At 44.5% G+C, this 20,908-nt stretch overlaps 1 protein-coding gene across 3 annotated transcripts in view; it reads left to right on the top strand.

The window, feature by feature from the left end:
* LOC146867599 (M-phase inducer phosphatase 1-B-like) overlaps positions 1-20,908 on the top strand; it is a 198,081-nt gene that overhangs the window by 117,691 nt on the left and 59,482 nt on the right. The window contains exons 4-5 of one of the 3 annotated variants that reach the window (XM_085606391.1): positions 1,809-1,978; positions 10,570-10,641. In XM_085606391.1, the coding sequence (XP_085462517.1) occupies positions 1,809-1,978; positions 10,570-10,641 (242 nt within the window). The remainder of the gene's footprint in view (positions 1-1,808; positions 1,979-10,569; positions 10,642-20,908) is intronic. The other 2 variants (XM_085606390.1, XM_085606393.1) reach the window with 2 other exon arrangements.

Here is a 20,908-nt window from a genome sequence, read left to right as displayed (position 1 = left end):
GGAGCAAGGACACAGCCTTGCTTAAGACCGTTAGTGGTATCCATTTTTGGTGATAATGTATTATCATGGGCCAACTTCACCCTGACCCATGTATCCGAATGCAGGCCGATAATAAAGTTTAGAAGGTTCAAATCAACCTCCCATGCTGTTAATTTACTCCACAGCATTTGCCGGTTGACCTTGTCGAATGCTGTGGAATTATCCACAAAGCAGGCATATAGTGTTGTTTTCCGCAAACTTGCCTTTTTTCCCATCATGGCAGTGAAACAATATTATCAAGGGTCGAACATCCTAAACGAAATCCAGTTTGATTTATTGGTATTAATGATTTTTTCTCCGCACATGCCCTTAATTTATATTGGAGGTGCTTCACAAACAGTTTCCCTTCAAAATCCAGCAATGCTATCAATCTATAGCTGGACGGATCGTCCTTTGGGCCACGCTTGTAAATCGGGTGAATAATTGCTCCTTTCCAAGAAGATGGTATCATTCCACATTTAATTACCTGTACGAACAACTGTTTTAACATCGCACTCCAAAAAGTTATGTTACATTTTATCAAGCCAATAGGGATACCATTGGGTCCTGCTGCCTTGGATGGGCGAGAACTCTTTATTAATTTGACAATATCATCTTCAGTTATTTCTGCAAATGAACCATCCGCATTATTTGACATATATTCACATATAACCGATGATTTGTATAAAGATTTGATATAATTTTTCCACATATGGCTTGGGACAAAAAGGTCATCTGACTGTTTATGCGAATTTGTGCCGTGTCCCACCAGGGACCAAAAAGCTCGCTCATTCCTAGTCGCTATAGCATGATATAATTTAGCATAAGTAGTGTCCACACTATTCTGCTTTATCTGTAAGTTCCTATTCTTAAATTCTTTCTTTATGTCTTGTATTTTCGTATTCCTCTCATTCGAGATTGGAAGTTTTAAGATATGACGCATCTCCTTACGATAGATTCCCTTTGATTCCGCTAGTATCTGTACCTAGATGAGCTCTAGAGCAAAAAGGTATGTGTACTCCTATGCCAGTGACTGATCAGGACCTTACACCATTACGGAGAAAAGCAAATTGTGTGATGGTGTAAGAAATTTAAAAGAAAATCCAATTGAAATTAACACCAATAGCAATTCATGAATGGGTACTGATGTAAGGGAGACAGGATCCCCAGGTATATGTTGAGAGGAAGGATTGCAATGTGTATAAATTGAAGAACAATTGTAAGGGCAAAATCACCAACTACAGGAATCTAAGCAGTATTTAGCAGTGTTAACAGATGTCTAAACCTGGTGGGATGTAAAAGAGAATGGGATCGCCCAGTTTGTGCCTTTGCTGCTCTCTGGCTCCTACAGCATACACTTCCTGTCCTTTCCTCATGCCACTTCCTGTTTCACAAAGTACCAACAGTTCCCAAAATGAAACACTTATAGAAAATAAGTTAGAAGGAAAGAGTTTTGAATTGCGAAATCCAGAAACCATAAAGTATGAATACCACATTTTTTTCAAAACACGTATGGCCCCTTCTACACACATGATTTTTGGGTTCACATTTTTACTATCATCACTTTAACCTGTGGTGCCCCCTTGTAGAGATCAACATTCACTGTAGTCTTCAAACAATGTTTTAATATTACTGTAATAATTTTCAATTGTTGATATATGGAGATGTACTAGTATTAAAATTAAAAGGTAAGGATGTTTTATAACCTTACATATTTACAAGCATGTCAACGCATTTCATAGCCCAATTAAATATTTCAAATTGGTAAGCCCAAATAATCTTATTTGCAGCTCAAATGTTTACATTTCTGCAGAAAGAATTTAGAATGAAACTTACCAACCACTTTCGAAGTCCAGAGCCCTTCACAGGAGAAGGAAGCGAGAAGCACTTCTATAAGAGGCGGCATGATCGCCGAAGAAGGGGGAGCAATTACCGACTAGATGCAGAGGCAGCACTTACTGTAAGTAGCCCGTCTACCAACCCCAAATAGTGGGGTCTGCAAGCATGTAATAGATGTGCCATATAACCACCAACAGGGATCGTCTACTGATCTTCAGGCACTAAGCGAAGGGGAGATGATTGGTTATTGACCAACATGGAAGTATGACTAGGGGAAAGAAGTACGGACATTTGCTCTAAGGTCAGTTTTTGGTTAGCCAAGAGCTCAGCAATTATAGGTGAAATAGATACTCTTCTGACTAAACCGACAAAACACTCTAAATGTGTATCTGTATCTTATTTTCTGCAGGTAGCATGTCAAATTATTCTATGTCAAAATTCAATTTTTTTATCTTAATAAACTTATGATTTTCTTTCAAATGTTATCGTTTACACGAAAAACACAATTGTGAAACATGCTCAAATTACAAATCAAAAAACAAGAACTAACAAAGGCCTTAGGTTTTGCTTTATATGCAAACAGGTACAAATGATTCACAGGCATACTGGTATAGACCACAAGAAACACATATATAATCCGGGGTCTAATATACTAAATTAATCATGTGTAATATCGTGTACTATGAGTTGTAGCAAGGAATGTCAGAATAGGTGTCAAAAAGAGAAAGTGCTAAGAATTATGAGAAATTATCAAATAGAATGATCCTTATTGATAATTGGATTCCCATCATACACCAAAGTGATCATTATCATCATTTGGGTTTCCCAATCAACCACCAGTTTACCCTCTTGATCATAGAGGGGTTCTGGGTGGATTATATCCTCTAATGGATCATTCAGACGAAAGAGAGCAGATGAAACAGAAAAGACATATCCGCCCTCTGATAAGATCACCAAAATTGTGAGAAAGGTGCAGTGCAGAGTAGTGTGTGATTTATAAAAGGATTTGCAAGAGAGAAGATGGCTGCATCTTATTTGGGATCGCACATACAATCCTTCTTAAAATCAATGTAGCAGTGAGAAAAGTTACTGCTTGTAAATGGTCGACATGTTTCATCCAACTGGACAGCCGATCCACGGCTTTCTTCAGGACCAATCTTCAAAAGTTTTCAATTGCTACTGCATTCAAATAAGTGAAAAATATTTTTTATACATACGGGTTGAATCTGATACAACCTCTGATATCTTAAACTGATCCTCTGTATCAGCGTGATGTGTAGGAAATCCGTATGATACAGGGATTAGACCTCACCTCACCCTGCAACAGCTCAAGTCAATGAGGCCCCGCTCTGTCAGTCGTTGCCTCGTGCTTCGACCGAGCTGGAATTGGAGCTCCACCCGTTGAAAAAGGCTATTGTTAAGATTTTAATAAACGACATTTAGAACATGAAGTCATGTGTTCATACATCTTCCCTAAGGAATTGTTATTTTGCATTTTCTGTTGGTTCCATAACTTGAATCCATCCCCATATGGAATAAAATCTATATATTAAGTGCAATGTTCTCCAACAGAGGCATCTGGGCGCAAGGACGCAGTGCAACAAGACAGCAGGTGCACAGTTAACATAACCCATATCACAGGTTAATGTGCCCAGGTAAGCACATGTTGTTCATAATTTCGTGTCAAGGGGTCACGCAGTGAGGAATCCATCTTGGTATCCAGAGGGTGTTCTAAAGCTGGACCTGTGTACCCTCAGGTACTTGCTCTCACCTTTAAACCATCTGAACTTCGATTGCCGGATAGTCAGGCTGCATCGATAAGGGTGATCGGAGATGTGCAGGTGATTGAAATGTGAACTATTGGTCCCAAATACAGCGCTTCCGTTGTGCAGAATCCCATCATGGCACACGATTGTACTTCTGAAATGCTGGCACAGTCCACTCTTGCTCTCCTGCTGCACAGACTGACTGTCCAATGATACCAGTGACAGTCACTCATTTGAAATGCTGTCTTTTAAGACTGACCCTCTGGCAATCGTTTTGCAACACGGGTGAGAGTAACAATGTTTACGATTTTTAATGACTCCAAGACAAAGCCCAGTGCGATGTAAACACGACATTTCAGTTCACGAGAATTTATTGAATGGGTGTTTTACAATGTAAGACATTTTTCCCCGTTTGGTGTTGTGGGCCCCATATAGGGCAAGGCCGATAGAACATTTAACACGGGCGGGTAAAGGTTTCAGGACCGTGTGGGGTTGCATTTGATACATTTATTAATAGTTCTTGAATAGTAGTCTGGTTTAAGTGTGCAAAAAGTAGAGTTGCACGCAGGAAATACAATTATATATTTCATACAGATTTCGTGTAAACATTATTTTAAAATGCTTGCAAAAGTAGGTACTGTTAAAAATGAAAATCATAGTAATTTACGTATGAATCACAAACAGATCTCGTACACTAACAGTAACACCAGCAGAGCCATAAAACTTATGAGGTTTCATGGCCACATCATTTTTGTGTAATTAGTGACTTGGTCGCCCTTGCCATATAAACTCTCATCTGCTACTTGATTTTGTAGATTTTAACATATGAATTGTTTCAAAGTTAAAAGAGGAAAAGTTACTAAAAACGCAGCATATGGAATGCAATACAAGTTCTGATACTTCCCAAAAGTTAACTGGTCCCCTCTCAGCTCTCAATTCCTGTATACTGGCTCTAAAGAGTTGAGACCTTTGCCCCGATGCTATTGATGTCTCCAGTTCCTGCAATAGTGGGAGGGCTTAGGTCAACAGCAGAAAGCGAAAACCTGAAATATCTAAATAGAGGGAAAAAGGGACGGAACAAATGTTTCTTCTTCGATATGAAAATGTTTTGGTTCACTTTTCATGCACATCCGTGTTTATTCTGCAGAGTTCACAAAGTAACATTTACTTAATAAAAAAGGCACACTTGGTTTTAGAAAAATCCCAAACATTCTGCATCAGATGTCTTGAACCACCAAGTGCTTCCTGGTGGGGCTCTTACTTTACACACGTGTAATGTCCAATACTGTTCAGCACGCGTGTCTGTCATTGCAAAGAGGTACTTCCAGGAGCTTTAGAGTGTCGGCAAAGAAAACAAGCATTGGCAAAGCTAATAGGTCTTGGCTTTGGGTCATTGCCTTTTGGTGATGCTGCAGCTGTACATCATCAGCAGGGTGCTGTGCGGCATGGCCAAAAGTAAATAAATATATAATACAAAAAAGGTGCAAGGAAGCAGCTGGCAACACCATTTAATAACTTCTTGATTAGCCCACAATAGATCTTTTGTAACAAGACAACTCCACTGCCTGGTAGACACAACCTAAAAATAGTTCTCCAGGGTCTCCACACATAACAAAATCGATTATTTTAAGAGAATACATTATTCACAGGACTTTCTGAATGTATTTTCTCTTCCTTAAGAAATATCTAGGTTCAATGTGTATCAATAAAAGCGGGAGTAAACATTGCGAGCTGAACAATTATGCCACAGAAGGTGCCTCATAATGTACATTTAAGTGCTACATTTGCGTCATATTTCACCTTTAATTGGTGCATAGTTTAGTTAGTCTTGCCACATGCTGTGATCCGCCATTGTCGCATTTTTTTTAATAGCCTTGCCTATATGCTTGTGATAGAAACAGACTGCTAGGGGTCTATCAAGTATTAGCTTTCGACTGACTTATATTCAAGTGTACGTTGCCCACAATCTCATTTCCATTTAATATTCAGTGCCTGGTGCACAAAAACATGTGCATTGTATTACAACCAGCCTCTCTCCTTTTGCAAAACAGCAGACGTTCAAAGCCTTGCACCAGAAAAGGACTTTCCATAAAAAGCTGCAGTCCGCCCATCTCAAGAATATTAATTCCTCATGAGTTGAATGCTAGCTTCTTGTCAAAAGGAATGGCTGCTGGGATGAAGGCCTCATAGGACCAATCAATGCATCCTCCAGTATCTGTAGTGTGTACAAGCAGCGAGCACGCTGTCAAATGTTGATAGCTTACACCATGGGTACTCGCAAACATTTTACAGGGGGCCAAAAAGTTTGGCCTGAGGTGTGACAGAGGGCCACATTGATTCCAACAGGATAGCAGTCAGAGGCACGGGGTGTAAGGTGGGTGTAGGGGGAGGGAAGCATGTACATCTAAAGGATGAATTGCACATTGTGAAGCCAGAAAATCTGGGACCAATCCCAGCTCCCCCACTTGACCAAATTGTGTGATACCAGGCAATTGTGTTATTTCACATTGCCTAAATTTTTCTTCATTATAACATATAAGAGGACCTCGAAATCCATGACTTCAAGATGCACACTATACATAACCTTCTTTTGCATTTTATTTATTAGACTATAATGTTGTCCATGTATAACACAAATCCAGGGTACTCAGAGTGTGCACATAACAAATGACTTGCCTCTTAGTTCACTATTTGCATTGTTGCCAGGGAGGCATGACTATTTCTGAATTCATATTTGCAAACTATCACTTCATAAAAATACTTCTCAATGCACTAATTTAATCTGATGTGTTAAGGTTAAAGCTTCTGCATGTTAATGAAATACTGTATACTGCTGTAACTGAAAAGAACACTGACCATGCCCAGGACGCAGTTTGTACTGTGCAGTTGTACTAGGCACTGGGCATTGGTGCAACCATGCCACATGCCTACTGCCCGGTGAGCAGAACTAGAGGAAGAGCTCATTTGGGCACAATGAGTCAGAAACTGCAGGTGTTGTCCTGGGACAGCAATGTCTTGTCCCTTTTCAATTGCTTTTGGATATTGTGATGGAAAGTAGGGAACACTTACATATACGATGGAAGACTTTCCGAATGCGGTAAAATATCTCCTGCTAGTATGTGGCATGTCTGTCCAAGTCTTTTCAGTTACCAACACTTCCTCAACTTGTTCTTTAATACAGAAGAATGCGAATCTATCCTCCCTCAGCAGTTCATTGGCAGCCGCCTCTGCCACCTCATCTGAGTCCTTGTTGTTTGTCCTATGGGCTTCCTTGGTGATCAAAATTAGGAGTTCTGGCTCTACTAGAACATTCTGGCTATTTTCTCAGCAGATTATATTTTTCACTTCCCTGAGGTAAATCTGAGGCAGGCAAGGAGCAAGCGTATGATCTGCACAATCATGAGGCCAACCCGCCACAGGGAGTATTAAGCATGCAGTGCCAGCTTTGCTTTACATGCAGCAGTCTTGCTCCATGTCTTGTGTGTGTGTGTGTGACCTGCAAAGGCCGTAGTGAAAGAGCCCATTTGCCCACTCCTGCATATACATTTCAGTGGACACAGTAGGAGTCAGGAACATAAGGCTCATTTGCAGGCAGTATGGCGTCTCACATCCTATTTGGTAGTCGGGTCTCACAGTATCCTTCCAATTCTGGTTCTTTGCAGCAGTTTTAAGATCTTAGGGGCATATTAACAAGGAACAGGGAAAATTAACGCTAAGGGCGCTTAGGGTTAATTTTTTTAACGCTCGCTATCGCTGGATAATATCACCTGGTTATCGCGTTATTAACAACGCTAACCGCCTAGCCGATAAAAAATCCAGCGATAGCGGCATTTTGGGAGGTTATCGCTGGTAATGCAGCGATAAAACTACAAGGATAGGGATATCCTTGTTGATAGCCCATGGTGGATTTAGCCATGTAATCCAACTCCCATTGGATTACATGGCTATGTCTGAAAATTAGCAGACGTAAAAAAGCAGCGTTAACCGTGGTTAGCGCTGCTTTTTTTTGTCTCTAACAGGGTTAGAGTGAAGCTTGATAATAGGAGAAATGTCGCTTAGCGATATTTCTCCTATTATTTTGCTCTAGAACGCACTTTGCATCTCATTAGGGATGCAAAGGAAAGCGTAGTGAAAAAGGGTGCTAATGTTAGCACCCTGTTGTTGATAGGGCTATATTTTTATCTCCGCTTCTTTGGCTTTTAAAGCTAAAAAAGCGGAGATAAAGCACTTGTTAATATGCCCCTTAGAGTTTGTCTTTGCTCAATTGGGTGTCATTTCAGATTTCTATATGTTTCACTCGGCTTGATTTTGCTCACGAGAAAGTGTCACTTATAGTCGATGAAAGGTCACTCACAATTACACAGAAATTATGAAAACGTCACACATAAGCAATCTGAAACCTTGGCAGATATGTCTATATTGTAAACCTTAGCTATCCCCAGCCGCTTCTTTCACAGCAGTTGAGTGCGAGCGGGCTGCTGGTCGCAGAAAAGGACGTCGCCTTTGTGGTGCTTGTGTAGATCTGTCAGGTGAATGCATCTGTTTTTGTATAACCGTTGTCACCATACACTGCGCACCTCCGTTTTCTAATATTGATTGCTACAACAATTCATTTATTAAAAAGTACACGTGTTTTGTGAAAAAAAAACATTTAATAATGTACTTAGACAGTATCATCATAAAACTAATCAATTTATTTCCAGTACGAAGCGTGCGATATTTTCAATTATAAGAATAGGCAAAGACGTGTAAAAAATAACTGCAAATGAAATTAAAATATAATTACCCGCAGGAACGGTATAAATAGAAGTATAAAACAGATAGACATACACCGTGTATTTCTCTCCATCATCCTAAGTACATGTCGTTGGGCTGGTGGTATTAATCTCAAAACACGTCTTACAGCTCCCTCTGGTGGCGTTTTGACATAGGACACGGTATTGTGATGTAAAAAACGCAACTTTCGCAGCGCATAGCATAACAGACTAGGCCGGTGGGGACGGGGGGCTCATTACATTGTACCCACGCCCAGCTCCAGCACTCTGGATCTGAGAGAACCTCGAAGGTACATGGGTGGGCCAAGATTATGGATGTGGTGCGGCCAAAACGTTTTTTGGAAGAGGTGCTGTTTTAGAAACTGACAGTCTGGGTCCAATTCTGACAAGTCTAAGAAACGAAAATTGCATATCTTTAGTAATGTGGGGTGTAAATGAACAGAACACCGGCCCTGCCCAGTGCGCAGTTTGTACTGTGTGCACTGTGCAGTTGTACTAAGCACGGTCAGCTTCCATGGCAGGTAGGCGCTTGTCCAAAGAATCTGTGATTCTTCTATCAATTGTAGATCAGCTTTCTGGGCTTGGAGAGCATGGACACAGAGATAAGGAGTTTCTGCAGCTGCATTCATAGCTGGACTGGCAGGTCCGGCGGGCTGTTGTCATGCTCTGGTCAGTGCTGCTGCCGTGGCGGTGTCTGGTCCCTGCTGCCGCCCAGGCTCGATAGAAGCAGCAGTGGCCTGACGCTCTCCCGGCTTGAGTGCTTCTTCAGGCATGTCTCCCAGGCCCCACAGAGCTCCCCGGGCTCCATCAGGATGGACCCCTCAATCTGGCGTTGCTCGGACCTGGAGTTGGTGATGCCACAGCAAATGTGGTCATGAGTTGAGTCTGAGCTTTAACTGAGCTCGACGTTCGGCAGGCTCTCCAAGGGTGAACGAGGGCTCTCAGCCTGGGGCTTACACGAAGTTGTCTACATAAGTTTACCTGAGCCCGTTTTGTTATTGGAGCATAAGTGTGTGGTCTTTTTTATGCGTGAGAGTAAGCAGGCACAGAAAGACTTGTTGCTGATGTTTATAACATATCCGTTTGTGTAAGCGGGAGTGTACAGGATGAATCAGAGTCGATGATAGGAGTTTTGGAAGTTAAGGTTGTAGAGGAGGCCGGCTTTGTTACTAGGAATATTCATTTGCTGTGGCGGGACGTCAGTATCCATATCACCGCTGCTGTATTACTTTATTTTTGTAGCATTTACCGTCGTAGCAAAGCCTTTAACCAGCAAACACAGTTATTTGTACAGCCACAATAACACAACAGCGACTGAGCCCAATATGGCTGCTGTACGGAGCTTAGCAAACACAAGGAGATGATGGACGGGCCACCCCCCAACCCCCCTCACAGATCTGGGTTGAATCCATCATCATTCTTTAGCTCAATTCGCCACCCCAGTTCGACCCAGTTATATGCAAATCAGTTTTGACCCTGTGCCTCATGGGAAAAGTCCAGCCCGAACCCCAAGCCATGCCTTCCCTGGACCGGAAACAAGCATCCTGGGACCGGTTTCGAAGGATCTTTACAGAACATATGCAAATAATAAATAACCGCCAGATATTATTGTTCGTGCAAAGCTTATGAAGTGCTTGTTAGCCTCCTAGGTCAAAAATGTCCATTTTCCTTACGGATTATAAGAGGTTTTTCACCAAAGGTCTTCTGATCTTGCTCAAAGCACGCACTGTTGGAAAGATTCAATAATGTTAATGCTGGGTTTGATGGAGCCAAGAAAAGGAATATTTACTCTCTGATTTGCCTATTCATCTCGCACTTATCAACAGAATCACCTGTTTTCTAGTTATGCGTTAATAAACTACTTTATATTACTTTATAAAACATTGATTATGGGATCATCTTTGTTTTGAGACCTTGGCTTCTCAATGGAAGGAAATGACTTAAACATGACAAAGTCATCTTTCCAAATAAAATTAAAATATAATTAATTTGTAAATAACTGAAAAAGTCACATAATAAAATTGTCTACCTCTGTTTATAGCAACTTGATTAACTTTGTGAGACATTGTAACAGATTTAGAAATATCATCGCCCCACGTTTTGATCTGCCACTTCACGCTTCAGGCTTACTTTTTCGTCCCGTAATTCATGTTTGTCTGTTTTTTAACCAGGTGAAGGAAAGCATCCAGCAAATGAAAGAGAGTGATATTGAAGATGAAAATCTGATTGGGGATTTTTCCAAAGTAAGATAAAATGGGATAACTGAAAATATATGAAATTCCTTCTTTAATGGTAATTATATGGTATATTCATTTGTCTATCTGATCTTGGCTTCCATGATGAGAAATCAAATATATTTTTGAAGCAAAATCCCACTTTGGAACAACAAACATGCTGCATGCAGTTTATTTTGTATACATATGTTAAATGTGGTCCTCATTGTTAAAAAACATTTATGAGCATAAGTACTATTGTTCTTACCTTGGGAAAAAAAAAACAGCAAACAATCAATCTCTTAGGGATGTCATACAAGCAGTACTTGTATCCACCCGCGTCAGCTCTTGGCACTTGCATTTTGAGAACACTTCCTCTCCTGATAATCCATCCAGTTAAAAAAACAGATAGACCCACTCAGCCTGTGCACCAGGTCATGGGATGCCCATGTTTTGACCTTTCCCTTCCTCGCATTCTATGCCTTAGCAGTATTTAAAAAGATGAAACAAGAAGAGTAGGCTGCCTGCCGCGCAAGGGTCTCCCAATGCTGCCCTCCTCTCCTGAAAGAAATGTTTATGAGTCATCCAACCTAAGAAGTTGGAGTTGTGATGAGAGCCATGTGCCACCTGGGGTTTTCTGGTCAAAATGACAATGGTTAACTCAGGAAGTGTAAGTAAAGAAGGGTAGTGTCAAATACAGGCCCCACCGGAGCAAGGGCACTCATCGGGCAGGCAACAGCTTGCCTACTCAAGGAAATTCCTTCTATGTAACATACAAGAGATTAGAGCAATATTTGTGCAAAGTCTAAATAAAGCCGGTCTTGAAATGAAATCATCACGCAACCTGAAACCAGTAAATTGAAGCAGATTAAGTGATTGGACCTCTATCTCTTGTGTCTTATAGAAACGTAGCTGACCAATAGCAGTTACTCCACCAATGCCACTGCCATTCCACCTGGAGGCACAATAGCACACAAGCTATGTCTGGGTGGGTCAAGGACAGGAATTGTCTATAAATGATTTAGTGTAAAAAAAATTGTAACCGAAATTCCATATTCCTTCTGCAGCCATGCTGGCAGTATGTAGTACTGCTCCAAATGCCCCCCTTACCTTGGTGTCGGTCTACCACCCACTAGGTAATAGCAGATGATTTGTTGAAGAAATCACTGATTTCTTGATGCCATTAGTCTCCGGGGATTTTAATGTCTGGGTTGACTTAGAGATAAGATCTGAGTTGCAGAATATTAATTGTTTGGCCCTGCTCGATCAGGTGTATGTTCCACCCTGAACCCGGGCACGTGCCTATTAATCCTACTTGACCTGTCAGCGGCATTCGACATGGTCAATCATTAAATTCCTCCTTAACCTCTTGAAACACAGAATGGACCTCTCCAATACTGTGCAAAAATTGTTCTCCTCTTTCCATCACAATAGAACTCAGCGCTTTCTAATCAACCAAGTTCTCTCCGATCAGACGCCTATGTTGCTACGTATACACCAAGGTTCTACTGTCTCCTGGACATTGCTTAATCTATACATGGAGCTCCTAACCAGAATCCTCAAACTGGCACACATCTGTGCACTGTTTAGCCAGTAATTGTAGTATATATTGGTATTTATTTGTATCAGTATTTTAAGCATTTTCTTGAGTACCTTTCTTGGGTACTTGTATTATTGTCTTATTGTAGGAGAGTAGGGTCTGCTATCCTATGGTCACCCCAAATTTTTGCTTTTTGCTTCACTGGTTTTTGACATATTGAGGCTGTGGGCCTGCTAATCAGACCCCCAGCCTGCTGTTCTCTCTAACTAAATTGACACTATGCACCCTAGGTGCATAACCAATTGGAATTGGATCACCCTGTGAGCCCCTGTACCAGTGTACACTAGGTACCCAGGGCATTGGTGTATCTAAGGCCTACCAGGGGCTGAAGCATGTATTATGCCACCCCTGGCCTGGCCTAACAAATTTGACACAACTGGCTGATCACTCAGCTGGGGTAAGTTGGTGTAAGCACCTCTTACTTAGGTGTAGTATACCTATACCTAACCTTAAATGGGACACATATTAACCTATAAGTCACTCCTATGGCAGGCCTTAACAATCCTGAAGGCAGAGTGCTTGGTTTCATGTGAGATGGTGCTCTGGCATGAGCTGAGCCTGTCTGCAGTGATCGGAACCACTTCCTTTTGCTGTTTCCAGATATCGCCATACCATATACTCTTAAGTGCATTATGAACCTCGCGGTTAAATGCTATCTTTGGTTTGGCTTTATCAAAACATGTCGAGTAAGGTGTCATACGAATTGGAATACTAACCCCTCGCCAATTCTGGCGACGGGGATAGCATTCCACCCTTCTAGAGGGACACGACATGTACAGTACCTGAAACCCGGGTAAAATCAGACATAGCCTCCGCTCCACAAAATGGATGCTGCCACCACAGACACAAGTCTGCCCTCCTGCTGCTGGGAGTCCTTCCAGCTTGGGAGACGTGGACAAAGGGTTTCCTGCCAGGGGAGGTGCATGCACCACCCCAGACAGGATTTTGTGTATTGGTCAGGTAGGGCTACAATAGAATCAGACATGCCTGAGGCTCACAAGGAGCCTCGGTGCATATGCCAGTTAAAACCGGTCCTGGGGCACACCAGCCCCGGACCTGGGGCGAGCTGGACAAAGGATTGGGGGTGTAACCACCCCCCTTCCTGGTCCCACCCATAGGGAGGGACCTAGCAGGTAGTCCGGCCCCTAGAATCCGCTTAAAGGTAGGAGCTGTGGCCTAAGACTTCAGACATCCTGGAATCAACTTCACCACAAGAAGAAGACGGGAATTTCGACGCTCTGCTGCACAGAGGACTGAAGGAAATCTCCCCTATGGTCAGGGAGTGACCATCTTGCTAACGCAAGCACCAACCAGCTATTGAACGTCTGCTTTGCCGCCGCCTCCTGCCGGAGCCCGAGACCAGAGCCCGACAGGAACTGGACCTCCAGACCTCTCACCGCCCGATCCACAGTCCCTGCAAAGAAGGAACCCGTGGAGGCACCGAGACACGTGGAGCCAGCCATCTTGGAAGACCGACGACAAGCTGCAAGCGCAACGACAGAGGCTCCCTCCAAGTTGTGCTTTGGGTCCTGAGAAGCCCAACACCCGAGCAGCATCTGCACCAAAGGTGAGCCCTCCAGCATCTCCACGATCTGCATGGGGCCCCTCTGCACTTTGCATCTCGACGCGCCTGCCCGGTCCCTGGCCCGTTGGCTAGTGGCCATTTTGATGACCTATTTGAAAATCAACGACGCTGGTCTGGTTGCTCCAGACTGGCCCTAGCTGCTCTCCAAAAGAGCAGACCCTCTGACCTTGCTGGTCAGAACAATCAGCTTACATCTTTTTCCACAACTCCTGCCTTTGCCAAGGCTTGTTTGCTTCTTTCGAGTCGCCGACACCGCCGACAGCGAGAGCCTGCGTGGGACAGCTCGTGAACTGACTCCTGGACGTCGTTGACCTTCAGGGACCACGTGGCTGCGGAGACAAGCTACCCCTCATCACCTGTTTGCACCCGACATCGCCTGGTACCTACCTGGTGCCACGCCGGTCACTGGCTAGTGACTGTGAACACTGTCCCCTCTGCTTTCCGGTCTTCTACAACTCCGATCCACCCTTGGATCCAACGCATCTCTTCTGGACCGACCGCCTGCAGCATCTTTGTCATCAGGCTCAATTGAATCGATAGAAGAAACCCGACGCACTTCGAGACCTATGCACCCGCTTCCTGTGGGTGAGGTAACGCTGGCACTCCGGTGCCCAAGTGTAGAGAAACATCTCTAGTGTCTGTGTTTTGAATCTTGAGATCGTAGTCCATCCAGAAGATCCTTTCTGCAGTAACTTTTTAACTTTTACGCACCCATTGAAAACCTATGGGAGCCCGCGTGTGACTTTACTCACTGCACACGCGACCCGTGGACCTCCTGGTCACTAACTAAAGTTAGCTCCTTGTAGGCCCAGCGATTCTAGAGGCCCTAGGCCTTTTCCCTTTCCTGTTCGTGGTACTTATACCACTATTTTAGTATATGGTTTGAGTGACCACCAGGGCCCATCCATATAAAGTGCAACTTCTGTATATTATAACATTGTCTTGTTTAACGATTTGTGCTCCTGTGCTCATAAAGAGTCTAGGGGATACTTTGAGAAATAAATACATATATATTTTCAATATATATCTGTGTGGTGTCCTTTCATTGGTATAAAGGGGGGTTACATTTGGTAAAACAGCCTGCTTAACACGCTTTAACGAGTTTAGCCTCAAAGACTGCTTAGCCTACGCTACCACTAGGGCAGCTAGTCCGAAAAGGTTGACTTACAACCACACCATAAGGGTTGCTTGGCATGGTACAAGGTGGTCACTTTAACTAGTGAACATCATATACCAGGCCAACTTCTCACATTGGTGAGCAGCGGTTGGATTTGAGCTTGCTGTGTTTTACCATTGTAATCTCTTGGTTACCAATTGAAAAATCACATAGGTACCTGTAGGTACATATAAAACAAGATAGATATACTTAAGTTCTACTGAACTTAGTTGTTGTAGAGCAAAGGGAGTAGCACACCCTGACTACAACTACTAGATAGGTTTAGTAGGTAAACCCAAGTGTAGGTAGATTGCAACACATCCACCCACACTTAAGAGCAATGGAGGGGGCAGAGGGGTCCAAGGTACCCATCTCTGTCGAGAGTGACCCCCAGAGGGCACCAACTCTCTTTGCTACCTTAAATCAAAATGAGCTCAGGCAGTTGGCAAATATCAGGGGCCTTAAACAGCCCAAAAACCCTACTTCTGCTGAACTCAGAGAGCTTTTACAAGCTGATGAAGATCAGAAAGCTCTCAAGAAAGCCTCCCAGTTAGGCCCCTTAGGGACTGGAACAGGAGGCCCCCCTTCTGAAGATGCCACTGAGGTACCCCTTTCCAATAGTCACCCCCTTAGATGAGATTCATACTACAGAGGATGAAAGTGATAGGGATACAGATGGTAGTGAGGATGAAGGGAGAAATAGCCCAGTGCCAAGTGTTATACTTGGCCCAGCTAAACTAAGGCTATTGGGGACTGACAATGGGATCATCCCATTGGATCTCCCCAGTGGACTTAACCAGGGGCTTGGGAGGCAAAGGAATCACTCAGGTGACTCTAATGCTTCTCATGCCTCTAGAGGCTCTCAAGGTCACTCCAGGAGAAGGATGACCACCCCTCAGAGGAGGGAGCATGAGGCCAGAATGCAGGAAGCTCAGCTGAGAATCAGGAAACAGGAGCTAGAAGTAGCTCTGATGGAGGAGAAACTGAGTAAGGCTAGGCAACCTAAAGAGAGTGTGTCTATACCCACTGGTGGCAGCATTGTCCCTAAGGACAAAGATAGGGTCTTTGACAATAGGAACCTGTCCAAGGTTGTGCCCCCCTACAAAAGTGGGGATGACATCCACAAATGGATGACTGCTCTTGAGAGAGCCTGCAAAGTGCAGCAGGTTCCTGAAGACCAGTGGGCAGCAATCTTATGGCTCTCCTTTGAAGGAAGAGGCAGAGATAGACTCCTCACTGTTAGGGAGGAGGATGTCAGAAACTACAGAGTCCTGAAGAGTGTCCTAGTTGATGGGTTAGGCTTAACCACTGAACAGTTCAGGTTAATGTTCAGAGACACCCAGAAGACACAGACTCAGGACTGGTCTGAATACATTGAATGTGCCACTAAGGCTTTGGAGGGTTGGTTGCTGGGAAGTAAGGTATCTGATTATACAGGATTGTACAATTTGATGATGAGAGAACAGATTTTAAATAACTGTCAGACCCAGCAACTGCATCAACACTTGGTTGACTCAGATCTGACCTCTCCCCAAGAATTGGGAAAGAAGGCAGACAAATGGGTCAGAACCAGGGTTAAGCAAAAGAACCAGAACCAGGGCCAAGGGGGTGATCAGAAGAAAACAGACCAAAAGGGTGGAGATCAGAAATCTAAAGACCAAAAGTCTTCAACAGGGCCCCAAACTAGTACTAACGAGGGTGGGTCCCAGCCAAAAGGGAAGAAGAAAGAAGGTCCAAAGAAACCCTGGTGCAAACATTGCAAGAATACAACTCACTGGACTAGTGATTGTAGGAAGGGTGGAGCCCCCAACACTGTTGCCCCTAAGGCACCTGCTCCCAGTACTACTGTTAGCAGTGTTGGTCCCCAAACAAAGGGTGTAGTGGGAATCACTATGGGAACTGAAGGAGATTCTGACTTAGACAGAACCCTGACACAGGCAGTCTTGATCTGTGATGGGGACATAGATTTGTCCCTGACTGTGAGCCCCAGTAACCTGGGCAAGTACAGACAGACTCCTTTAATAAATGAAAAAGTGGCTCAAGCCTACAGGGACACATGTGCCAGTGTCACTATGGTGACACCAGGCTTTGTGGACCCTGGACAGTACATACCAGGTGAGAATTACCTGGTGACCAATGCCAGCAATGCCACTACTTCACATAGTGTGGCAGTTGTTAACTTCTCATGGGGAGGGGTAACTGGCCTCAAAAGGGTTGTGGTTAGTGCAGACCTACCAGTAGAATGTTTGTTGGGCAATGACCTAGAGAGTTCTCTATGGTCAGAAGTGGAGTACAGGACACATGCAGAGATGTTAGGTATATCACCACATGTCCTTGCTGTGACCAGGTCACAGGCCAAAGCGTGCCTTACTGAACCACAGGTCTTGGATCCTGGAACAATGGACCAAGCACCTACCAAGAAGAAGAACAGGAGGGTTAAGGCTGTGCCTTCCCCCCTGCCTCCAAGTGATGATCAGCCTTCCCAGGAAGATGATCTAGAGAACCCTGAAGGAACTGTCCCTGAAGAGCTTGAACCTGATCAGGTTGAGTTTCTGGGGACAGGGGGACCTTCCAGGGCTGACTTGGGGCAGGCTCAGTTATCCTGTCCCTCTCTTGAACCCCTCAGACAGCTGGCTGCTGCTGAGGCTGCTGGGAATGCTCAAGGTACCCATAAAGTGTATTGGGATGAAGGGCTCCTTTATTCAGAGGCTAGAGAACCAAGCCTGGTGCAACCAGGAGGTTGGTTATACCTCTGCAATTTAGGGGCTTCCTTCTTACCTTGGCCCATGATATTCCTCTAGCAGGACACTTAGGCCAGAACAAGACTTGGGACAGGCTTGTCCCTCACTTTCACTGGCCTCACATGAATGAAGATACCAAGGAGTTTTGTCGCTCCTGTGTGACCTGCCAAGCCAGTGGCAAATCAGGTGGCACAACAAAGGCCCCCCCTAATACCACTACCTGTGGTGGGGGTCCCCTTTGAAAGAGTGGGAATAGACATAGTGGGTCCCATGGATCCTCCCACTGCATCTGGGCACAGATTTATACTGGTGGTAGTGGATCATGCCACCCGGTATCCAGAGGCAATTCCCCTTAGGACCACTACAGCACCTGTTGTGGCCAGGGCCCTGCTGGGAGTATTCTCCAGAGTGGGGTTTCCTAAGGAGGTAGTTTCTGACAGAGGCACCAACTTCATGTCAGGATACTTGACAGCTATGTGGAAGGAATGTGGTGTCAACTACAAGTTCACCACTCCTTATCACCCACAATGCAATGGGCTTGTTGAGAGATTCAACAAGACCCTAAAGGGTATGATCAAAGGATTACCTGAAAAGCTCAGGCGAAGATGGGACATCCTTCTACCCTGCCTTCTGTTTGCTTACAGAGAGGTCCCACAAAAAGGAGTTGGCTACAGCCCCTTTGAATTGTTGTTTGGGCACCCTGTAAGAGGCCCACTGTGTTTAGTGAAGGAAGGATGGGAGTTACCTCTCAAAAAGCCTAAACAAGACATAGTGGACTATGTACTTGGTCTCCGCTCCAGGATGGCTGAGTATATGGAGAAGGCATCCAAAAACCTTGAGGCAAGCCAGGCCTACAGAAAGCTTGGCATGACCAAAAGGCTGTCTTGGTTGAGTTTCAGCCAGGACAGAAGGTATGGGTGTTGGAGCCAGTGGCCCCAGCAGCACTCCAAGACAAATGGTCTGGACCCCATACAATCCTGGAAAAGAAGGGAGAGGTTACCTACTTGGTGGACCTAGGAACTCCCAGGAGTCCCCACAGGGTACTCCATGTTAACAGGTTAAAAGCATATGTTGACAGGGAAGACATGGGCTTGCTCATGGCTACAGATGAGGGACAGGAGGAGGAGAGTGACCCTCTCCCAGACCTGTTGTCTCAGAACCCTGAAGATGGTTCAGTTGAAGGAGTGACCCTTGGAGGCAACCTCACTGAGCATCAGCAGATTGAATGTAGACAGGTTCTACAATCATTTCAACATATGTTCTCCTTGATACCTAGTCAAACTGACTGGTGCACCCATGTGGTGGACACTGGTGACAGTCTGCCTGTAAAGAACAAACTTTACAGACAACCTGACCACGTCAGGGACTGTATAAAGGCTGAGGTACACAAAATGCTGGAACTGGGTGTCATTGAACCCTCAGGGAGCCCCTGGGCTAGCCCAGTGGTTCTGGTCCCCAAACCTCACACCAAAGATGGCAAGAGAGAGATGAGGTTCTGTGTGGATTACAGAGGACTCAATGCTGTCACTAGGACAGATGCACATCCTATTCCAAGGGCAGATGAGCTCATAGATAAACTAGCTTCTGCTAAGTTTTTGAGCACATTTGACTTGACAGCTGGCTATTGGCAAATCAGGTTAGCTGAGGAGTCCAAGGCCAAAACAGCATTCTCAACCCCAGGTGGGCATTATCAATTTTTGGTGATGCCCTTTGGTCTGAAGAATGCACCTGCCACCTTCCAAAGGTTGGTGAATCAAGTCCTTACTGGGTTGGATGACTTTTGTGCAGCATATCTTGATGACATTGCTGTCTTTAGCTCCACCTGGGAGGATCACCTGATCCACCTGAAGAAGGTACTTGAGGCTCTGCAAAAGGCAGGCCTCACTATCAAGGCTACTAAGTGCCAGATAGGGCAGAGTAAGGTTGTGTATTTGGGCCACCTTGTAGGTGGAGGCCAAGTTCAACCACTGGAGAGTAAGATACAATCCATCAAGGACTGGTCTCCTCCAACCACCCAGACTCAAGTTCAAGCTTTCTTGGGCTTGACTGGGTACTACAGGAAGTTTGTTAAGAACTATGGGTCCATTGTGACTCCTCTTAATGATCTGACATCCAAGAAGATGCCCAAAAAGGTTCAGTGGACAGTAAGCTGTCAAAAGGCATTTGATGACCTGAAGAAGGCCATGTGCTCTGCACCTATCCTGAAAAGTCCTGACTACTCCAAAGAGTTTATTGTCCAAACAGATGCTTCTGAGTTGGGTGTGGGAGCTGTGCTGTCACAACTTAATGTAGATGGTCAAGACCAACCCATTGCTTTTATTAGCAGAAGGTTGACCCCCAGAGAGAAGAATTGGTCAGCTATTGAGAGGGAGGCCTTTGCTGTGGTGTGGGCCCTGAAGAAGCTGAGGCCATACTTGTTTGGCACTCACTTCAAGATTCAGACCGACCATAAGCCCCTCTTGTGGCTAAATCAGATGAAGGGTGAAAACCCCAAACTGCTTAGGTGGTCCATTTCCCTACAGGGGATGGACTTTACAGTGGAGCACCGGCCAGGTACAGACCATGGGAATGCAGATGGTCTATCCAGGTACTTCCACTTAGGACATGAAGACGAGACTGGTCAAGGCTAGTTTAATGTCCCTGCGTTTGGGGGGGGGGGGGGTTGTGTAGGAGAGTAGGGTCTGCTATCCTATGGTCACCCCAAATTTTTGCTTTTTGCTTCACTGGTTTTTTACATATTGAGGCTGTGGGCCTGCTAATCAGACCCCCAGCCTGCTGTTCTCTCTAACTAAATTGACACTATGCACCCTAGGTGCATAACCAATTGGAATTGGATCACCCTGTGAGCCCCTGTACCAGTGTACACTAGGTACCCAGGGCATTGGTGTATCTAAGGCCTACCAGGGGCTGAAGCATGTATTATGCCACCCCTGGCCTGGCCTAACAAATTTGACACAACTGGCTGATCACTCAGCTGGGGTAAGTTGGTGTAAGCACCTCTTACTTAGGTGTAGTATACCTATACCTAACCTTAAATGGGACACATATTAACCTATAAGTCACTCCTATGGCAGGCCTTAACAATCCTGAAGGCAGAGTTCTTTGTTTCATGTGAGATGGTGCTCTGGCATGAGCTGAGCCTGTCTGCAGTGATCGGAACCACTTCCTTTTGCTGTTTCCAGATATCGCCATACCATATACTCTTAAGTGCATTA

This window comes from Triturus cristatus, chromosome 1_2, assembly GCF_964204655.1.
Source record: "Triturus cristatus chromosome 1_2, aTriCri1.1, whole genome shotgun sequence".
Classification (NCBI taxonomy): Eukaryota; Metazoa; Chordata; class Amphibia; order Caudata; family Salamandridae; genus Triturus; species Triturus cristatus.
This window is presented reverse-complemented; position numbering and strand designations above follow the sequence as displayed.